Genomic DNA, 23,995 nt, shown 5'->3' on the forward strand with positions numbered 1-23,995 from the left:
GTTCCCCTCGCGTTCACAAAGGTGCACTGTCTAGCGTTTGGCTGAAACCTCAGAGAATAGTGACGAAAGAAGGTCCGTCAATCCGTCAATGACGGACGCCCATTTTGTTGAAGATTGATGATTGACGGGAAACTTTAGCTTAACTTTAGCTAGGGGTTTTTCGTCCATCAATATGGTTAGGGTTAGGGTTAGGGTCACCCTAGGTTATTAGACACTTTGGAAGCACCATCTGGATGACATTGCAGAGTTTTTTTTTGTTTTTTACACCCACTTTTATAGCAATTTTACTTTTCACTGAGACTTCCCTCCTTTTGGTGGAAAAAAAAGTCTTTACCATGGCAGTTTGGGCAATATGCTCTTCAAAACTTTGACTTTAAAAATTGCTATTTGAATAATGCAAAAAAAAGTCGAGAGAGGAGCAAAGATCACCAACAACTTTTTTGTATGAGATGTACCCAGATGATAAAGATGAGGATGTAACAGATAATGTGGAATGGTTGACCTTTCTATTGGATACTCATAGGAAAAGCTATGTTTTTTTGTAAACAGAAACGACTGGTGTTTAAAGCAATTGACAACGGCAAAAAAAACAGCTACCTGGATGGAAAAATAGGGGTGTCAGGCGATTATTATTATTTTTTATCAGACTACTTAAATAGTTAATTCACGATTAATCGCAAATTTTACATATTAGAAATGTACAATGGAATGTAAATGTATGATAAGCCTTCATACTCTTAAAGGATCTTTGGGGTCTGGGGGTCTGGCGGTTGGTGGGGTCTGGGGGGGTGGCAGCTTGGTTTTGGGGGGTGGGGGTACGGGTGGGGGGTGCTGGGGGTGTCTGGGGGTTTGGGGGCGGCTGGGGCTGGGTTGTGGTGGATGGCGGGGTGGATGGGGGCTGGCGGGGGGGAGTCATGGGGGGAGCGGGGGCTGTGGGTCGGTGGGGTGCATGGTGGGCCTGCCATGCGTTGGGTTGGGGGCGCGGGCCGTGTTGGGGTCGTGGCTCTTGGATTTGCTCTCCGGCCATTGGCCCATGAGTTGTCCCTTGGCGCTTTTTAAGATTTTGTATTTATTCTCTTATTTTTCCTCCGTTCATGATGTACTCATTGACTGTTTACAAGTATATAGTTTTTTTATTAATAAAAAAAAATAAAGTCTTGTGTGCGCTGACAGCACTGACCCGCATATATACAGATCAGCGGCTGACAGTCCGTGCTTGTGTGACGTATGGTGAAGTGACATCAAGAGATGAGCAGTATTTGGCTAACTACTGCCACCTAGGGGCTTGGCATGCATCTCCTTGTGGGCCCAATTTGTGGAAGTGGCGTCGCCAGACGGAGGCGTACTCTGATTGGATAGGATTTGGGGAACTGTTGCCACCTTAAGGAATTGTTATGAACGTACTTAAAAACGCAGTCATGAGGTTAGCTGTGGATGTTTTCTTTTCTACAAACATGGTGGTGTGGACAATATTTTTTTTCTACACCCAGAGGAGGGAAATATTAGTTTTTTAAAAACACCGTAAGCGGAAGCAATGGCGACACCAGGAAATAACAAAACATGGGGAGACACGTAAATGTAAATAAGTTAATATTTATTGAATGTCATAGTAATGATAGTGGTTTTATCGAATCTTCTATACTTTGGCAGAAATTGGCGCAATTGCGTGTTTTGGTAAACGCTCGCTATTGTCGCGTCTGTTACGTCACAACCAGCACGCAGCTGCGGCAGCTCGAGATGACGACGCAGCGGATTGGATAGCAATAGTATGGTACGTTAATAATTCCTAGAAGGATTTTTTTTGTCTTTGCCTCCCCAAAGAAGTAGAAGGGAGAGGTGAGAGATAAACGAGACAACTAGCGCAGGGTGAAAAGGAAGTAATGGGATTGGGCATTAGTTTTGCTATAGATGTTTTGGTCTTGTGCCGTGTGAGGAACCTCAAACTTTTTTTTATTCGGAAATCTTGCAGTATATTGTGTCTGCTCCTCTGCCATGACCATGTGATGATTGCCAATAATTCAAATACACATATCAGCAAAATTATTTGGTTTTCAAAAATAAATTATGTCTTTAATGATCAAATTATGAAAATGACCCGGATATATGACATCCACAAGCCTGCAGGGAAGAGAATGCTCTTCAATAGTCATGGAGAAGCAGAGGACATATCCAGCCAAAATGTATCTTTCCCACATCAGGATTCAAACCTTTGACCCATCTATTCTCGAGTCAAATATTTATTAAATGATCCACCGCCACCCCCTCCCTGACCTCTTGGTTGATATGGCTGCTGTAGATTTTGATGATTACTCCTGAGCCAAGTGACCTCAAGCGAGCCAAGTCTTTTGATTTATTGATAAACAACAAGACAAACATCAGATAGTCATGACAGCCTTACATATCACATCATGTCCTCTTGATTTAGATCTCTATGATCTGCATAAAGATTTAATACAGCAATTTAATGCAGCCTGCTCTAGCGCCGCTGACCTATATATATATTAATATAATCAGATTGTAGAGCGTGGTTGAGTGGAAGGCACGTTGACTCACAGTTTTGAGGTTTAGGGTTTCAATCTCAGGTCTGGCCTTCCTGGATAGAATTTGCATGTTATCCTCGTGCTTGTGTGAGTTTTCTCCGCTTCCTCCCACATTTTTACAAACATCAATGTTAAGTAAGTCTTTGGAGTCTTTCTTTACTGGGATACATATATTCCTAGAAGCACGGTAGCCCCTAACTTAAATTTTTAGGAGCGCTGGAAAAAAAGGTGCACACAGTAAACCGTTTTCACCGTATTGGTGATAAATACTTACAGTAATTAAATGTATTAAACTCAGATTTTTTTGTGGATGTGTTGGCACAACATAACGCGGGACACCCCTATGTTATACATTTCAATAGCTAAAAATGTAAAGTTAATGTTTAGACTGGCCGGCAGTCACGTATTATCAGCAAATTGCACTGTTTCTGGGTATTCACAAGATCATTTGCAATTGAATGGTATGGTACTTGGTACTTCACTCGGGTGACCAGATTTTCAAAATAAAAAACTGGGACACTACAATTTTGCTGAAAATCAAATATGCAATAAATTCTCACCAGGAACTATTTATAACAAATGTAATCTCTAGTCAATCTGGTGGTTGCATTATTACTTAAAATAGCGCTAAATGCTTCCTTGGCTGACAGTTCAACAGTGCTAAACAAGCCAAGGCACTCACCATTATCCAACCAGTTTCCCTCATCTCGGTCCCGCATTATAACATTTGATTAGACATTGTCGCCGGAAAAAAATCAGCTTGCATTGGATCTGACTTATGACCACAGTAGTGGGACTATATTTCCCATGACTCTTAGACACAGAAGCAGAAAGTGAATTTGAAAATAAACAGGAAGGAATATAACAGTTAAATTCATTTTTAATTGGTTCATTACATGATTTGCTATGACAACAGTATGACTCATTCACATACTGATGACGCAGCATCAGGAGCAACCTGGGATTCAGTATACGTCGACAAATTCACAATGGCCTGGGATTGAGCCCACAGCCTCAGGGTTGCAAGATGACCACCCACCCCCGAACTGGATTTGTAAAGCCAATCCCACTGGAAAAGGTGTCAGTAGTGTCTGTTCAGTTCCACTCATAGAAAATGTGCTTGTTAGCTTAGTCTACTGTATATACAAGCGACGAGCGAACTCAATCGCAAGATGGATACAATGCTTGAGTTCCTTCGCAAAATGGCTGCTACGGAAGAGAAGTTGGCGTCTCGTCTCGAGGAAAATGATGGCTAATTTAGCTAATTGGAGCTCGACTGTGAGTCAGCTGAGTGATTCAAGGCCAGACCAAATTGTTGCTCCCAAAACATCAGTTACCCATACTTTTCCCCTGGATCAAGAACTACGGCTGGACGCTTATGCCCTGTTTTGATTCTCGTGTTCTGCGGAGTCTGGATTATCCCTTAGATAAATTGAGAAGCTTGGTCATCCAGGAGGAGCTCAGAAAAGAGACATGCCTCCTCTGTAATGAGAGGAGCAAGATGAGGTGGCTCGGCCATCTTGTAAGGATGCCTCCTTGGTGAAGTGTTTCGGGAACATCCTTGTGGAACACCCAGGACCTGCTGTCTGGTCTGTGAGAACTGGACAAAGTGGCCAGGGTTTATAAACTCCTTCCCTCATGACCCAACCCTGGATAAGCAGAAAAAATATGGGTGGTTGGATGAAATAATACATAGTGAAAATGAAAAAAACATGTGAATTTCCTCTCAAAATGTTTGATGTTCATATCATTAAACTTTTAGCCAAAAGGTCCAAAACTGTAATGGATTGTTTAGAGATAGGACGTTCCAATCTGAAATCAAGGATAAGGTTTAATCCCGCACTGTAGTCAATGAGCAGTTGGCCACATAAGTGAGTTGACTGACAGACGTGTTGACACTCAACAGTATTAGCATTGATTGTAGTTCAATCAAATGAAAATGCCTCAATTCAGACACCATAGCAGTAAATAAGTGTTTTATTTCAGAAGACAATAACGACATTCTGTGTCGTTGGCTTTTTGCACACTTTTGAATACAAAACATTTTACAGTGTGGCCATGTTCAGATCAGTGAATTTGGAGTATTGATATAATCAGCCATTAACTGATAATAACATTTTTTTGTGTATTTATTTGTCTTGAGAGATTAAAAACCTGTTTTTTTGTTTGTTTGTTTGACTAGCCCTGCATCGAGTTGACATTGTTGAGTATCACTCGCTCATGTTGCTGGTCTACGCATTGCCCTCATATTTACGGGTTGTTCCAATCTAGCCAGTTGTGTTGTATTTTGAGTTTGGTTTTGGTTGTCATGTCTCCCTGTTGACATTGTGTTCATCATCCCGGTCGGTCCCCTTGTCTTCCAATCAGCACCCACTGCCCCTTGTGTCATGTCCAGGTGTTTGTCATTGTCTCATTAGTTTGCTCCTATTTAGTTCCCTCCACCCCTGCATTCTTCGTTGGATCATTCGTTTACATCCCTGAGTCTTTGTCAGTTGTCCTGTCCTTACCCTAGTTAGCTTTGTGACTTTTGTTTGTTACTGTGCATCTCCTTTTGGTCTTTTGTTAGCATTCCAAGTTCCTTGTTTGCCCTCCTTTTTGGAAATAAATCCATCTTTTTATTGAACTCCTGCAAACCTGCCTTGCCTCACAACTTCCTGCAACCTCATCAACACCTCACACACGACAAATTGCACGTCATGTGATAGTGTGTCATGGAGCAAGTTGGGATGTAGAGAACCGTGATTGGCGGCTGCAGACATTGAGGGCTGCATTTTTCTTCCAGGTCAAATATGTTGTAATGGTTTTCGTGCATTTAAAAACAAAACAACCGTGTTTTGAAAATGTATCGAGTAAAAAGTACAGATATACTCATGTTGCAATGTAACGGATAAAAGTAAAAAGTAGTTTAAAAAATAAATACTCAGGAAAGTACATAGTACTGAAAAACTACTCAAGTACAGTAACAGACTTTATCCTGCTTAATCGTATTATGTGTGTTATTTCATGAAACTCTGACTCTCTCTCACTCCAGCCCAGTTATTATTGTCATCATCATCATCATCATCATCATCATCATCATCATCATCATCATTATTATTATTATTATATATTTTTGCAGTAATAATTATTGATTGCGGGAAAACAACGATGTCATGATAAGCTTCGGTTCAATCAGATAACATACATAACATAATAAAAACATTATGTGATTATTCCTATCATTTGCATTGGGAGGGGAGGGGTGGGGGCATTCACCCAATTTCCGAAAGGACTTTTAAGTTGTTTTTCTCATCTCACACAATAGTCGAATACATTAATGATGCAATTCATACCAAAACAAGTACATGGATGAAGGGTGTAATTATGTTCCCTCTCAGCATCACATGGCCTGTGCAAGTGCAACCCACCCAGCACGAATATATACACAATGTGGCTTACCCCTACCACCTGCAGGGGGGAATTTACCACGCGTCCGTTGCCTGTTGCCGCCACAATTGCAGGCATCAACTCCTCCACCACCATTCCAGCGTCACGCGCTTACGATAAATCAGCCGCCACCGCTGGCGAAACATGTGTGGAAGCAGACAGGAGCCACGCACATGCACATGCACATATCACACCGCCGCGACTCGCCACTGGTATGCAGTCGCTACAGTCAAGTGGACTCGCGCGGCTCCTTCCCGCCCCCCACCCCCTAGCATATACACGCACAGGCGGAATGGCTTGAAATGAGACAAGACGGGTTCTCTTGAAGAGGCTTCTGAAGGATGAATTAGTGACTGTCCGACAGTCGCCGTGACTCTCCGCGCGCGTCTTGCAGCGAATTGCTGCAATGCTGTCTTTCCAGGTGTGTGTATGTGCGCGCGCGCGCGCGTGTATGGCGTTATTTCTCTTACCGAGCCGGGAAACGAGGGTCTGATGTCACATGTGCTTCATCGGAGGAGACGGGGCATCTGCGAGCTGGATTTTGTGGAGGATGCTGCGGCAAGTGATACACAGAGGGCTCAAGGCTTCCTTCTACTGGTTAGGCTTATTCGTTAGCAGACACCCCGTTTTCTTCCTCACCGTGCCCGCGGTTCTCACCATCATTTTCGGATCTACGGTGCTGAGCCGATTCAAGCCGGAGACGGACCTCGAGTTGCTGGTGGCCCCGACGCACAGCCTGGCAAAGATTGAACGAAGTCTGGCCAACAGCTTGTTTCACATCGACCAGTCGAAGCACAAGCTGTACTCGGATTTACACACCCCGGGCAGATATGGCAGGCTGATACTGCTGGCCAAGTCCGGGGGGAACATCCTGGAGGTGGCCGATCAGGTGCTGCAAGTTCACAAGCAGGTGTTGGATTTGCGAGTCAATTATAAAGGATTCAACTACACGTTCGCGCACCTCTGCGTGCTCAGCCACAGAGACAAGCGCTGCCTGCTGGATGATATCATCACCATCTTCGAAGACATCAGACAGGCGGTGCTTTCCAATAGCACTTTCCACAAGGTGCCCGTCAGCTACCCCAACACCACGTTAAAGGTGAGCTCGAGTCCTTGCATGCGTTCGAAGCAGGCCCACTCCTGAAAAAGAGTCCCTGTGATGGTGCAGAATGCAAATAGACGTGCAGTCTCTGCCATGATTTCTGAATGAATGCAGCATTTGCACTATGGTGGGCTGTGAGTTGCTACATTCAGCATGTGAGGGGAACCCTCTCCATTTAACCAGACATCTGCAATAGCTTTGCAAGGTTTCACCCTCCCATGTGTTGGTGCAGGTGAATTGATTGGCTCCATTGGGTGTTGAGCGCTCCACACATGCACAGACACACAAACACACGCACACACACACACACACACACACACACACACACACACACACACACACACACACACCCCCACACACACACCCCCACACACACACCCCCACACACACACACACACACACACACACACACACACACACACACACACACACACACACACACACACACACACACACAGGGATATCCTCTTTCTTTTTTTATGCAGTGGTTCCCTCTTGCCATCTCCTGGCAACACATGCAGCACGACATGACTGCAATTGCCAATAGACTCCTTCGGAATTAATTTCCCATCTTTTCTTGCATGTGACCTCTTACTGCCTCAATTTGCAACAATTGCTAATTGCCTTGAAGAGCCAGTTGTTTGGAATGCAGCAGTGAGGTTGCAGTGTGCTACTTGCTGCATGATTCAGGTGCATTTTTCCGAAGTCATTTTCAATTTGATTTACTTGTAGTGCCCTTCACGGCACTTCAGACGGAAAAATATGAATGAAACGGTGCTACTCGGCAGCATGCGTTGGCTGAAATAGACATTTATGTACAGTATATAACCAATTAATTAATCAGCAGTTTGGTTGAATTCAACTTAGTACATGATTTATGTTGTTTTCGTTTTAGATTTAGATGGTGAGGAAAATCTTTTGCTGTAACAGTAAAGACAAATAGTTGTGATACGTGCAAGAATGGAAACATTTCTTTCTTTTCACTTCTTGTAGGTTCATTAACACTGCACAGTAAATTATGTAGAGTACATTTTATTTGGTCCCACTCTAAACAGAGTAAAATGTACTCAAATGTATTTTTATTTTGTGCAAGAGAATTTGCCTATCCCATGAAAAAAAAAAACTTATCATAAGATTTTTCACTCAGAAATTCTAAGTAAATTTTGCAAGGAGAGATTTTGACTCAATGTTACTAGTTTATTATTATTATTATTTTTAAGTTACACAAGGGTTGCGGAACAAACTCACAACCTTCATCTTGGAAAACTGCCACTCTACCACCTCAGCTATGCCACTCCAACTTTTTGCTTTTATCCAATAGGAGAGGTCTTGGAGTTATAAAGATTGCAGCTGACACGAGCAATATACTAACACACAGCAGGAGCTGCGTGGCTCAAGGAGTAGATTGGCCGTCTCCCAACCTGAAGTTGTACACTCTAAAAACAGTTGTATAAAACAACCCAGAAAGTTGGATCGAATTGACCCATAAAGTGACTCTGTTTACAGTAAAATTCACTCTACAGAATTTACTGTGTGGGGAACAATTAGGGGGGAAAATTGTCAAATTCGATTTTAATGTTGATTAAAACTCAAATTGTCATGCAGATTCAGAAATTTTAATAATTTTTTTTCTCCACATTTTATCCTCCTGATAAGCAAAATTCACCTGATTAGCTGTAGTAAAATGGATTACTGCTGGCTTTTCTTTTAAACTTGTAACCAGTGGCATACAATTGTATGTTGTTGTTTTATGCTGTTTAAAAAAATTATATATATATTTTTTAGCTTGTAACCATTCAATCATAGTGTTTTATTTACATATACAGCAAATTTAATTGAGTGAATTTTACTCTGAAAAAAGACTATATTCAGTCCCAGTCTAAACAGAGTAAGCTTTACACTCAAAAGAGAGTAAATAAAAGAAAAAAAATCATTCAAGGCTTCAGGAACAATCCCACAACCTTCAGCATGGGAGACGGCCACTCTATCACTTGAGCAATATACTGACACACAATTGGACCAGCATGGCTCAGCGGGTTGATTGGCCATCTCCCAATGTGAAGGTTCTGTGACCGTTCATCAACCCTTGAGTGATAACATTTTTTAATGTTTTACTCTCTTTCAAGTGTAAAGTTTACTCTAGTTTAGGCTGGGACCGAATATAGTCTTTTTGGAGTAAAATTTACTCTACGAAATTTACTGAGTACATACACATCTATTTATTTATTAGGCATGGGACAAGTTTTCGTACAAGATCTCGTGGGATTAAAGCGCCACGAGATGTCTCGTCCCTGCGCAGGATGAGATCTATTTAAAATTTTTCCGAGGGATTTCGCCTCATGGATCCACTTATTTAGCATACACTTTCAGGAAGACAGTCGCAGCAACGGTAATCTACTTAATTTCGCTGACAATTGTATTATACGGTGCCTGTTGCCAGCATTTTGCGGCAGCGCCAAGTAGGGATGTAACGATATGATACGATACGATATTATCACGATATGAACCTCACGATACGATAATTATCAAAATATTGTGGGGAGGATGGCGATATTAAAAAAAGGTCATGATATTGTAAAAATAAAAATAAAAAGAGCTAATACTAAAAAAAAAACACAATCTCTAATTACACTTATTATTGAGGCACTTACTTGCTAATGCCCACACACATTGAGTTCCTCCACATAATGACTCGATTCACAAGCATATTACATTCCCCTTCATCTGACAATTCAACTCAACTTTATTTATAAAGCACTTTAAAGCACCATCGCTGTCCATGGATTAAAAATCAGTCATGCAGTAAAGACAGGTAAAACAAAAATTAATGAATGAATATCGTAAGTCGGTAAGTAAATACAATTATTAACAAATTAATAACACAAGAAGTAGTTAAGTGAATAAATAACGAAGTAAATAAAATATCAATACATTACTAACAGTCTCATGTCGAGCAAAAAACCAAAGAGATTTGAAAGTGGGTAGAAAGTCATAGACCAAGATCTATGGGTAAAGACAGTTTAAATTTAAGTAAAAAAAAAAAAAAGTTTATGTGAAAAAGAAACTAGCAATATAATTGATATTTTATTTTTTAAGCATGCAAAAAACTTTTTTATTTTTTATTTTATCTGAATACCCAATTCAAATATAATGTAACTTCTAGTTTGATGAGTGCTTCTCACACAACTTTGCCATTAGATTGTAGTTCATACAACGAGGAAGTGGTACACTGAATAGATCAGTGTAGTCATTGTTCTTCTGTCTCAGTTGCCAGGTTCAGACATACATGTAGCAACGTGACAAGCCATTTTAAGAAAGAAAAAAAACAACAACATTGAATGAGCACTTTAAATTCCTCTACAATCATCCATAACAAATACATTTACAGTAAAAAAAAAAGAAAAAAAGTTGACTGCTGAAAATGACCTGCTCTGCTGGCTTTTCAGTTTTTATAGGGCAAGTGAGGTGTGACTGTTCTGAATTAAAATGTGCAATATGATGTTTCCCCTCCAGCCTCAGGAGACTGGAAGAGCATAAGAGTGAATGACGGTTAATCTGTTTTTATTTGCTTCTGTCAGTGACACGTGTGGTACAATGAAGGTTGGGCCCCACTGATCTGCAAGTCTCAGGAAAACTCCATGCTCCATGATTAACAGCCAGCCTCAGACTTCAATGAGTCACGCCTCTTTTGTTCCCTCCTTACGCAGGGTGGGTGTGTCAGACGCCTGGATGGGAGAATGCGCATAGATGAAAAGTGTGCAAGCCACACGAACCGCAGGAGGAAACAGTATGGCAAAAATAATGCAAGAGTTGAAAGCGCGGCAGGTTAACAAATTTGACACATTTAAATTACTTAAGAGACTTAATAGCTTCTAAATAACGATGTAGTGTACTGTAAATGTGTTGCTTGCTATCCAAGAAATCACATTTGCTCAAATTTGTATATTGTGTATGTTGTTTTGTTCTTGATGCAGTTTGGGGTATTGGTTCCATCAGCCAACACTCAAATTCAAGTGACTTGACTCGGACTCCGGTGCCATAAAATGTGATCGAAGACATTTCTACTTCAGGCACTGATTCTTTGGCAAAGTTCACAGGCAAAATTAAACAAAATCTGTTGTATGATGCTGGTCAACCAATTTGCACAGAATGAATAAAAATGTATTAAAATGTTTTAAATAACATTTTAAAAGTCTTATCTGTTAATATAATGATTTCATGAAAGCAACAAAACACACTTTACATAATCTCTCAATTTGAAATCACAATTAATTCAATTTGCGTGCAGCATAACAGATAAATGCTGCCTCATCATGTTTGCTTTGAACTCTGGGCTGCAGACCTCACAGCCCTAACGGCTTTTAGTGCTGTCAAACGATTACATTTTGAAATCAGATTAATCACATCTTAGAATTTCGATTAATCACGTTTAATCTCTTGATTAAAAAGTCTTTTATCAACATTTTTTCACCGCACATTTTTTGATCCACTGCACACGCTCATCATCCTCTTTTTCTAATCAATAACTTGCATAATTTAAAATGGGGAAAAAAATGACCCCAATATTTTAACATGAACAAATATTCTGAATGTCATACACAATCATTTATTAAATGCTTTACACGTAGTTATGTTTATTGCTCAAACACAACCTGTGCTCCCTTTAACGTAAACATCCACTGTCAGCTAATGAATCATCTGCACTCAAAATTAATTGACATTAATATATGATTAATGTGATAATTTTTTGTGGTTAATTAATTAGTTAACACTTTAACTTTGGCAGCACTTTTATTTTCAATTAGTATATCATGAATTTATATAGGTCATAAACCATTCAGTTACTTATAGACCACTTGCAGAGCTTTTAGGGCTCTATTATGTTGCGACTGTGCCTGTGTGCTCAGCGTAAAAACAGAGCAGCCAATTTAATCACAGAAAGTAGACTGTGCTTGGCCTAAAGACGGGTGCAAACTTTATTTGTTCATTCGTCAGCGTAACGGCAATTTTTTTCACAAATAGTTGACCAAATTTAGACTCGGTAAAAGCAGGTCTAACTAGCAGCACAGGTGGTAGCATGATTTTGGTGAATTGGATCGAGGCGTTCTGTAGCATATTGTAAATAAAACAGTGTGGTACAATCCCTCTGAATCATTGTGGAAATCAATTCATTGAATAGATTTTTATCATTTTCATCAAAAAAATAATTTTAATTGCACCCCCGACTGCGGGGCACAATTATAAGTGGTTGAGGATGTGAGGTGTTGGTGGGGCATGGGAGTTAAACCCACGGACGCACGGTCGTGGGTGCAAGGCGGTCTCCAATTGCCCACATCGCATGCGCGGCCGGCTACATAATGCAGTTTACCAGCTGCCAATGTGATGCACGAATCCCAGAGAGTCCATTTCTATTTTTGTAAAATGCCCACCTCTGGTCTTTTTCCCCATTTCAAAAAGATAATCATTGAATCCAAATGTAATCACCTTTGGAGCTCCCTCCGTGAATACTTGCTCAATGAGGTAACCTCAGCCCTCGTCTCGTAGCATAGCGGTGGCCGGGTTGCCAGGTTTACAATACATACAACACACACACACAGTTAAGTAAATATAGTGATGAATACCAACTAATTTGCCAACCCTTAAACAAATTTATGGTTTACTATTAAATACATTTAAAGAAAAAAAGGACTCAATAACTAACTTCAAATGTTACAAATATCTCTAAATGAATATAGTGCAAAAACCTTGACAGGTTGATAGATAGAAGACACACTTGTACTTGGTGAAAATGCAACATGCTCAACTTTAATATGGATATGCTTTTATCTTTGTCGTTTTGTCATTATCTTTAAGTCTGATGATTCAGGATAGATGTACAGGTATTTGGTGGTTTGTGTTGTTAAATATTTGCATCAGCTTTTTCTTAAACACTCTTCTAACCATGGCGTGCTTGTCTATATTAAACACAAAACGAGTTAAGTATGGGAAGCACGAATAACCTCTCAACACAATGACATGTGGTAGGTGAGGTGTGATGTTGGTCTGTGGTTTCATCCAGCATGCGCACCCCAAGCAACCACTTTTATGGTTAATTAAAGCTTGCTGACTGCTTTTCCAGCAACAACCTGAACATATGGCAGTATGTATGTGATTATCTGTTGATAGCCATTGGGGCATTTTTACAGATTTACAGCGCAGGTCAGACAAGTATGGTTGTCGCCATGTTACAGCTTCATTACGATGGCTTACAGTTGAATGATCGTATTTCACATTGCGCATTTGCTTACTTGGACTGTCACTATTGAATATTTTTACAATTGATTATTCTTCATCAAATAATTATAGATTTTACATTAAAGTCACATTTAAATTGATAACTCTTTACATATCAACCAAGTATTGCTATTTATTCGGTATTCTTTGATAGGACCCGACCGATTAATCGGCCGCTATTATAATCGGCCGATTATTGCCCTTCAAACATCTGCCAAAACAATCGTCCAATTGGGCCAAATGGCCGTTTATTTTCCCCTTAAAATGCTATAAATGTTATCAAAGAAAACCGACGTTTCCAACGCTGTGAAAATGCATCATTTTTGCTCGAGTAGCATTAACAACTAGCAAGTGTGTAGTGTATGTTATTCTGGTAATTTTGTTGTCCCCCAAGAGCCCTTTAAGATGTTCAATGACATTCCAGTTGGAGTTAACTGTAAAACTAAACACACGGCAATAAGAAAAACATTCACTGTATATTTAAATACACAAGATGCTTCATTTTTAAAATATCGCTAGCCTAGCGCTAATGCTAAAAGCGAAGGGAGGATCCCATTCAAATGCTAACGGGAAGTTAGCATCGACTTGGGGAGTGTTTTCCCTTCAAATAACGAATATTCACACACATGCTGTGAGAACACATACCCACAGGTAAGATAACACTACGCAAAGGCACAAATTATTCCCAATGTGTGAAAAACGAGTTATTTTAATAGAATTTAATCGTAACTTTGATGATAAGGTAATACTATGGCTTTGTTATTCAAAGCAGAGTAAATCTTAATAGAGAGAGTTAGTGCGTAAGGTACACCCATTGAAAAAGAATGGGGGGGATAATTGTATGCATTATATATATATTTTTTAAATAATCAGCCGATTAATCGCTAATGTGTATTTTTTTCTGCCAAAAATAGGCATCGGCCTCAAAAAATTCATAGTCGGTCGGGCCCTATACCAAATAGCACTTAAAGTTGCTGAGTTTAAAAGTAACGAGGGCTTCATGTGCCTCTTTTGAACACATTGTAGCTTTTTTAGTCACTGACCGCCATGACCACCATCATCGCAATCAAATGAGTGGACAGTGCAGGAAACATCATGCTTGAAAGCAAGGCTGTAGTCACATCCACCTTTATCGAGTCCAAGTCAATTTCGAGTCACAGAGGTCCAAGTCTACAAGGTCAACTCCAAGTCCAGAGGAGATCAAGAGTAAACGTTAAGACAGAAGAAATACTGTTTTCACGGCCACAAAATTAGAGACATGTCGTTATGAAACCGGGAACTGTGTTACTTTCTTCCTCTAATATACATACATATCTGGAGACCTGGGGCCTCATGTACTAAGACTTGCGTGGCTTTCATACTAAAACACGCCATACGTCCATATCCAGAAAATGTCGCACGCACACAAAAATCCAGATGTACGAATCTATGCATACGAACGAATCCAAGCACATTCCTTTTATACATCTCAATCAATGCGTAAATGTTAGAGTACTAGACTCCTTCCTCTCCACGCCCGTACATAAAATTGCAAATTAGTATGAACAGGCCTTGCGGGTGGGAATGATTACGATGCATGATAAAATAATCACATTATAAAGCATGAGGCACAAATGAAAAAAAATCTATGTGAGCTAGAGACACTTTATTAAGAGGCACGAAAAACTATGATTTTTGGCAGGCTGTCTTTGGAAGTCAATAACAACCTCTGTGATGAAAGTGCCGTCGGAGTATCACAGCCGTCCCGTTACGATAGTGGCTGAATGCTGAAGGGGCATCAAATTGTGATCGCGGAGGCTTTAAGTTAAATTTAATACATATAAGACAACCCTCCGCCGCCGCTGATACCGGATGAATGACGTGTTTAAGGAGCACCGATCTGATTGTGATCGTGGAGGTTTAAACTTGGAAGACGCGCACGACGCGCATAGTAATATGGTAGAAGGTGCTCATCTCTTATCAGAAAGGAAAAGAAAGGATAGGAAGGAAGGCTAAATCAAAAATGTTAAACTTACATCTTTCCCGTTTGCAGTCGTGTCACACTGTTGGGACCGAACCATTCTGTTTAAACGTGTTTAACGTGACCTTTAAGAGCATGGGGATCATTTTGTCATTGATCAATTTGTCATCAGAAAACCTACGCCCCTCCACCCCCTTTCCATGCGACCTAGGCACGTCGTCCGCCGTACACCCACACAAAGACGATTACGTGTTCGCTGCATGGATGCAGCCATTCACCGCCCCCTCCCGTGGTGTAAAATGAATCTGATATCTAAATATATTACATATATTTTTACAGCGATCACCTGGCGAAAAGTCCACCTCTCGCAACTGCCCAGCAATCACATCTACGACTCGCCAAGAAAAACTTGCGTACGTCAGCCAAGGAGTTGCCGTGAAGCACCGCACATTCCCACGCTCATTTCACTCTTGATACATCTGAACGTGAGACTGGAAAGGTGCGTACGCCACGTTTTTATGCGTACGCACCCTTCATACATGAGGCCAATGGAGCTGGCCTCTTAAAGGGAAAGTCAACACCCCAAGAAATTATTGACAATAATATGTTCTAAGCAGGCTCATGAGTCAAAATATGGTATTCTGGTATTGTGCTAGTGGAATATGAGTTACGCAGCAAAATCCAGCAGTTTTTATCAATATAGAAAGCGGCCATTTTGCAACTTTCTGTAGAGCGAAAATGACATCATGATTGCTCGGGTCTCAGGTGACAACCAATCACAGCGCAGCCTCAGAAAACAGGTGAGCTGTGATTGGTCATTGCCCGAGCCCTGAGCATCTGTGATGTCATCTTCAGTCAACAAGTGGCAAAATGGCCGCCCCCTGAGATGGATAAAAACTGCTGGATTTTGCTTCATAACTCATGTAAATGTAAAATGTAATATTAATAAGAATGTTATGTTTAGACAAGTGAGGTCACATATAACGTATTATTGTCAAAAAATGTTTAAGGTTGACTTCCTCTTTAAAGAAAAAAACAAACAAACACCTGCAGTTTGACGTGTTGCCGTATTTGTTCGAAATTGTCGTCTTATAAAATCTGCAGGTTGCTTCATGTTTGTTTGTTTGTTTGTTTTGAAGACGTCGTGACTAACGTCAATTCTCAATGGTTGGTAAAAACACATTTTATAACTCCGCTGTTGGCTGACATGATTGAAAGAAAAATACTGCGTGACTTGAAGTTTGTGGTCAGGTTAACCAATCAGATGGCTTGCGTGGTCAATGTCTAATTTGATCATCTGAAAAACTTTATTTCATGTTTTGATTAAAATATTTTGCGATTCCAATGGCTTAATCCAAGACAAATGCCAAGAAGTCTGGATTTGCCATGACTGGTGGACCTTGGTGTTGACCTACTTACGTTGTTGTCTTATTTGACTTTTTTCCCCCCAGCTCTATCTCATACTTTGTTACTTATGTCTAAAATGAAGACATACAAAACTGATCTATCCTTTGTAAAGATAGTCAGGTTCAATCAGTTTCTTTATTTTGTTTTTAATAAGTATTAAAATAATATTCCAGATTTTTTTGGGGGGGGGGGAAATGCAAAAAAGTGTAAACTGTAAATATATGAAGAGCGGATGAGGCAGAATTGCAATCTGATGGCATTTACTGTAAGCAAGGCAATGTCTGTGCAAGGTAATAAAAGCAAGTCGAGAGCATCGTTGAAGATCACATTAACCTTTCTGAAAAATCTTTAATTCAAATGAATGGCAACAGCATGATGATGTTCTTGCTAAGCAGGGATTTATTTTGGAAATGCAGCAAAACTGGTGGCTGATGGACACATTTCGTGTTGTACAGGGAGAAATAATCACGACAGTGATATTGGTGCTTCCTCGGCAAACATTTACTGTGTGTCAAACAACCAAAAATTTACAGAACATTGAAATAACAAATACAAAATTCAGATGTCCATTGGTATATATATATATATATATATATATATATATATATATATATATATATATATATATATATATATATATATATATATATATATATATCGCTCATGTCAGCTGGAATCTTCCTGACTCCGAGACCAAAAACTATATTTTTGGTCTCTTGGAAGTAAACAAACAGTAGGAGTGGTTGTGTGTCTCCAAAGCTGAAGGTCGTGAGTTTGTTCCTCAACATATGAGAGGCTTTTATTATTTATTTATTCTCTTCCAAGTGTAAATAAATATTAGCCTACTCTAAAAATACTGTTTTGAATACCACAGACAAAAACAATGACACAGACTTGAAAGGTCTACTACACAATTTCACAGTTGAAAACATCCACTGAAAGTTTATTGAACTTATGAAATGCTGAGGCTCATACATGATAGCAAGGAATGAAGCTTTGAAATTTGTCACTTTTAAGCATTTTCTTCAATAATTTACATATTTTACTAGTTAAACTAGGGGCTGGCCAAGGGAAGGTTAAATCTATAAATAAATGCCAGAGGCTAGCGAGCTGGCTAGCAAAACAAATAAACTTGCTAAAAATAAAATAAAATGATGGAGTTTCACCCCCAACTATCGATCACCAATAAGTGCCTTACCTTTCTCCTTTGACCGTTTTTTTTCTTCAGTTTTCTTTTTCTTCAGTTTTTTCGCGCCGCTGAGTTAACTTGTTTTTGATGCCATTAATGTCTGTTTTGTTTAGTACTCTCGCTAACGGGAAAGGTAGATGGGTAGCTGTCAATCATTCTCACACAATTAGTGACATAGAGGCTCTACGTCACTAACTGTGTGGCACAAAAACACCAGCCACTGCTTATCATCACAGTTTATTTTATTTATATCTTACGTTGAATTTTTTATGCATTAAAGGCATGTAATAAACAAATATTAGAGACAGATAAAGACAGGACATTTTTATCGTCCTCAGGTAAGACTACACATAGAGCTTGGGGGACCCCTGGTGGCTTGGGGGCCTGAGGCAGTCGCCTACTTAGCCTATAGCAAGAAACGGCTATACTGGTGTGTTAAACAAGATGTTATAATAAAACAAATGAAGCTTTTTAAGCATTTTAAATGTTTGTTTCTTCCACAGTAATTTCTTAAAAAAAATAAACTTTTCATCCTTTTCAATGCAATATTTACTTTTTATCTAACAGATTTTCTTCACATTACAATTATAAATTTGTCACGTTTTGTCATGTTTTAACATGTCACACTATCCCCGCAAAACAAATGTAGTTATGTAGAACGGCGGCTGGCTCTCTGCCGAGCAATGTGAAACGCCTATAAAGAAAGCAAGGTAAGTCTCCGTAGCGTTCCTAAAGAAACAACATGCGATCGAGAGAATCACCCTGCCCCACGCGTGCTCTCGTCATTCACCAGACGCATTCAAGAGTTTTGATCGTCCCTTTAGGAACGCTACGGAGGCTTACCTTGCTTTCTTTATAGGCGCTTCACATTGCTGCCACCATTTTACGTCATTACGTACTAGGTACGTTGCAACGTAAATAATGATGGTGTGGTACGTTCAAATAAAGTTTCTAAAAAAGGTGGAATTTTTGAAAGATGAATCTCATAGTTATGTTAGTAACAACCAAATAAATAATGTAGAGCAAACTTGTCATTACAGTTGGTGTTCCTTTCAAAAATGTTTCTGGAGATGATTTTATTTCATGCAACCACTTGACAAAATAAAATTGAGTACTATTTTTTAGTGTATCCGGGAACGGGTGGGTGTTATAAATTTGTGTCCAGTTTTAATTGGCTGACAAATGGGAGGTGGAGTGCAACGTGTTACCGTGACTGGTAGACCGCCGACTGCTCCCATGTTGATCGCTACGAGTGTAGGGAAAAAACAAAGGTGGGTTGTGTGTATGTTTGTATTATTGTCGTTTTATGTACTCACTCCCTGAGCGTCCATATATGGTCCTGAACTGTGAGCACTCTGGACACACAACCCACAGGGTGTGGGTTCAATCCCAGCCGAGCCCCATGGGAAAAAAGGATCGATCCTGTTGAGCAATATAAGTTGGGCTTAGAACAATATGTCATTATTTATTCATTTGTTACGTATGATTTCCCAGGAGATTTATTTTTATTTTTTAAAATCATGACAAAAAATGAGCCAACAGTCACCTCGCTTTCAAAGTGTGTACTGTTTTCAAACACTTGAATGAACTCTGCCCTAGACAGAGTGCTATTGGAATGATTCCTAGCCGTTGCTGGTTGTGTGATCAAATTGTTTCACATTATATCATGCCTTTCTGTCCACATCTTTAACTCATTCACTCCCAGACATTTTTACTGAAGCAACCCCCTTTGCTCCCTGCTGATTTACTGGATTTTGACTGATTTTACAAGGTCCACATAATATTCTATTGTATTACTATAAAAACACGGAACCTACCAAAAGAAAGATTCAAGTCTCTTCTTTCATCGGGAAAAAAAGTACATTTGTATCTGTTTCCGTTTTGCAGCAATTAGCATTAGAATATATCTAAATTTCATCATTATTCACAAACCTGTTGAAAACAATGGCAAAAAGAGCTTGTAGCAATATGGCACTGGTTGATCTCTTATACTCTGTTGCCATCTGCTGGTCGTTTTTTGTAATAACTACCATTGTTTTAAGCGACATGTCAGAAGCTGTATTAAAGCCTTCTGTAGCATTAAAAAAAATTATAAATACGTTTTTGGGTTTTAACAAGTTTGTAAATCAGCACAACTGAAATAAGGGATGACACCTGCTGCTCTACTGCTCTTTATCTGTTAGAATTAGCTGTTCAGAAAAGCAGTGAAATATAATTCAGTAGTTTGGTGAACGCTAACTCCCATGTTTTTTTAACAGGATGGTCGAGTGTCCTTCATCGGTCATCAGCTGGGAGGCGTGTCCTTCTCACCCAACAGCCGGGACCAACAAGTTAAGTTCGCCCGCGCTGTCCAGATCACCTACTACCTCCGCAACAACGGACCTGTGGTGCAGGATGCCATTGCAGAGCGCTGGGAGAACGAGTTCTGCGCCCTGGTCAATCGGCTTTCTACTGCCGAAGCTCCTCACGGACCAGACCAACTCCACATCCACTCACTCACCTCCTTCAGCTTGTGGCGAGACTTCCATCAGACAGGCGTGCTAGCCAAGGGGGAGGTGTTGGTTAGCATGGTGCTGGTGCTTCTGGCCGCCACCATATCCAGCTCCATGCGGGACTGTTTGCGGGGGAAACCCTTTCTGGGGCTCCTGGGGGTTTTGACCATCTGCATTGCCAACGTGACAGCCGCAGGGATCTTTTTCATATCAGATGGGAAATTCAATTCGACACTCCTGGGGATTCCATTCTTTGCGATCGGTGAGTATGGGAGCGTGTTTGGTTTTATTGTATGCTGATTTAATGGTTGATTGAGGGGATAATAATATAAACTAGACTTTGGAGAAATAGCGTGTGAATGCTGAAAGCTTCATGCTAATATTTGAACGCATGTGGAATGCTTTATTATAACTATAATGGCAATTGACATTGAATATAATGGATGTTAAATAATTGGACATTGAAAATTTACTAAAATGTGCTCCAAGCGGAATTTGAACCCAAGGTACACCACTTACCAGTCCTTTTTATTATCCACTGGACCATTGTTGCCTTAAGAAAAAATCTGTGACATTGTATGTAATTGTATTGAAAAATGCAGTACAATAAAGCTTGCGTTGAATTTGAACGTTAGAATATAGAACGGAATAATGTAGAAAAAATAATAATAATGAGAAATGACATTGAATGTAATGGATGTTAAATAAAAATAGACAATGATTATTATTCAAAATTACACTTGGACTAAAGTCTGGTCAAATTGGGTTTTGAACCACTTTCTACACGGTGAAAGGCATTTTCTTAACCATTGAGCTAACTAACTTGTTTAAAGTCATTGCACTCTGCGCACTATTTATATTGAAAATTGTTGTATAATACTGAAAGCTATTGGAGCTGAATGGGGGTACATGTGTTTAATCATTTGAATCATTTTCCCATATGATAGTCAGTTGTTCAGCATTTATAATACTTAGCGGAATGGCCATGGACACATTTGCCATGGACAGTCGGAGGTGAGATTTGAACCCACCTGGCCTCCTGGTTATTGGACAAAGCACTTTAGCAACTGCGCCACCGAGCAGTATCAAACACGTGGGAATGATGATCTGTTGTATGCAAGGGAGTGGGCGTGGCAAGTAGGAATTGGAAAGAGTTGAATGACTGTCCCATTGAAAATGAATGGGGAAAAGTTTATATGAGATATTACATTGTGAGAAAACCGTAAGTATGTGGAATAAGAAAAATTGTATCCAAGGTAATGTGAATTTTTGAAGCAAGCTGAAATTTGAATGATGTAAATCGGATGTATTATGTAGGAGTATTTGCCGGACAAAAAAGTGGGCCAAATAAAGTGCTATAATAAGTAAGAAAAATAAAGAATCCGAATAACAATCAGGATTCATGTCAGTGTTTTCAATTTTCTTTTCATTTTTACACTAGCTGTCTGAGCTATAAAATATAGTTTTATTAGTATCAAATACAAGTTTGCTGATGAAATTGCTAGGTGTCACAGTGATACAAATTCCTGAGCAGCGTGTTGTCAATCACAATTCTTTCTTCTCCTAAAATCATTCGTAATTGTTTTTGGATTTAGTAAAAACAAAACAATTTACAATGAAGGATAGTTGATGGGCGAGAAGGTGACTTCACAGTTTCTAGTTGGTTTCTCAATTTTAGGCTCCCTTTGTGTTCAAGCCATACTTGTTTGGGGTTTCTCCGGGTACTCTTGCTTCCTCAAAAATGCTGTCAATAGGTGCGAATTGAATTGTTGATTGGTAATATGTAGTGTACGCTGCGATGATTGGTGGAAATGCAATGGTAGGAGCGCTCATTCACTCCTCTCCATCCATATTCATTCCCCCACTTGTCTTATGACAAACTATTATAAACATCAGACAGACATCATACAGCGATGCGATGCTGGCCACGGGAATCCAAATTGTGATTTTGGCACACTTCTTCATCAAAGCCCTTTGGCCAACTACCACTGGAATTGTTTATTAATAGACAAAACCAATCATCCTACTGATAATGGTTTTATTTTATACACAAAAAAAGGAGAAAGGAGCAAAGGGGAAAAGATGTATTAGAAAGAAAAAAATTGAATTTGGGATGATAAAATACATTATAGTGACAGAAAGGGAAAGAGGAGGCAATACAGGAGGAGACGGGCAAAGAGATGGAGAGGACTTGATTAAGTCTATAATTTTATGTGACAGGACCTTAGAGACAGCAGATGTCCACTCTCCTCCCTGGAGGCCCTGACTGACACATACCCCTCCTATCACTGTATCAACGTCACATCAAGGTTGCCAACTGAAATGGATACCGACTTTTTTTTCTCACTCAAGGGCCCAATCTACTAATGTGGCACCCCATGCGGAGACTTCACTGCACATATATTTCCCTATTTTATTAGTTATGAAAAATCCCACCAAGGTCTAGCTATTCGGAACATCTTGAATTTGGCCTAGTTTACTGAAAACAGCTTCTACTTTTGTGTTAATGAGTTAGCCTGCAGCCACAGCAATATGTGATGGGGGAATGTTTTTGGGACACAACACAGGGACACATTTCAGTTAGTCCTTATAGTTGTGTGAGTCATTTGTGCTTGCACAAGAACATTTTTGTTTGTACGGATATTTTTTTCGTACGTGAAAGATTTTAGTTTGTACTTCAATTATTTTTTGGTAGAGCTCAGTATTATTCATTTGGTAGCCTTCTTGAGTCAACATGTCATCATTATCGCTCTTTTTTTTGTGCGTGGGCATGTGTGTGTGTGTGAGTGTGTGTGTGTGTGTGTGTGTGCGTGCGTGCGTGTGAGTTTGTGCTCTTTAATTCACCTGTAACCTGTTAAAAATCAAAAACCCTTCACCATAACCGGATACTTCAGAGTCCTGCCAGAGTCGTGAAGCTGTCAGGAGACCAGAGGGAGGATCAAAGGAAAGAAAGATGAAACAAAGAGAAATCCAGCACCAACCAGACACCACCTACCACCGACAGTTACAAAACCAGACATTTTCACCAACCTTCAGAAACATCTAAATTCCAACAGATTAGCGAGACCTCAAGAGAACAGAGGAAAGACTAAAGGAAGGAAGAAGCAAGGATAGATTAAGCAGAGTGAAACCCACAAACACCAGCCTCCACTGATTCAGCGACCAGTTGGAGAAGCAAATTTTGAAAGATATTTTTTTATTAATTGAAGAAATGTTTTTTTGTATGCGTAAAACATGCTGGTATTACGGGTGGGTGGGTGGATGGTGGGTAGTCTTTTATGGGGATTTTGGGTGCCGGCGGGGGCTGGGTTGTGGTGGGTGGCGGTTGTGGGTGGGGTGCCTGGTGGGCCTGCCGTGCCCCGTTCTGTTGCGTTGGGCTTGGTGAGCGGGCCGTGTTGAGGTGGGGGGCGCGCCGGGCTCCTGGGTTTGCCCTCCGGCCGGTGGCCCCCACGGGGCCCGGGGGTTGTGCCCTGGCGCTGCCGCGGCCTGGGGGGTCCTGGGGGGTTGTGCTTGCCCTGTCCTGGCCGGGGTCGATGGCTCCCTTCTTTGGTGGAGGTTTTCATGCATGCCAGATCCACCACACCAGCATCTACCGAAATTCAAACA

General features: G+C 40.2%; 1 protein-coding gene and 1 long non-coding RNA gene across 2 annotated transcripts in view; one reads left to right on the forward strand and one right to left on the reverse strand.

The window, feature by feature from the left end:
• Positions 1-3,508: 3,508 nt before the first annotated feature.
• Positions 3,509-7,155, reverse strand: LOC147158288 (uncharacterized). The gene is made up of 3 exons (XR_015090979.1): positions 6,928-7,155; positions 6,437-6,858; positions 3,509-4,189 (listed from the first exon to the last, which is right to left on the reverse strand). It is a non-coding gene; the product is annotated as an uncharacterized LOC147158288 (long non-coding RNA).
• The window catches only part of ptchd4 (patched domain containing 4), a 41,882-nt gene continuing 24,180 nt past the window's right edge, over positions 6,294-23,995 (forward strand). Inside the window, exons 1-2 of the mRNA XM_086061722.1 lie at positions 6,294-7,065; positions 20,156-20,651. Of these exons, the coding sequence (XP_085917848.1) occupies positions 6,466-7,065; positions 20,156-20,651 (1,096 nt within the window). The 5' untranslated portion in view covers positions 6,294-6,465. The remainder of the gene's footprint in view (positions 7,066-20,155; positions 20,652-23,995) is intronic.

The sequence above is a fragment of the Leptonotus elevatus genome, chromosome 18 (genome assembly GCF_054856555.1).
Source record: "Leptonotus elevatus isolate MCC_2025b chromosome 18, RoL_Lele_1.0, whole genome shotgun sequence".
NCBI classification, from domain to species: Eukaryota; Metazoa; Chordata; class Actinopteri; order Syngnathiformes; family Syngnathidae; genus Leptonotus; species Leptonotus elevatus.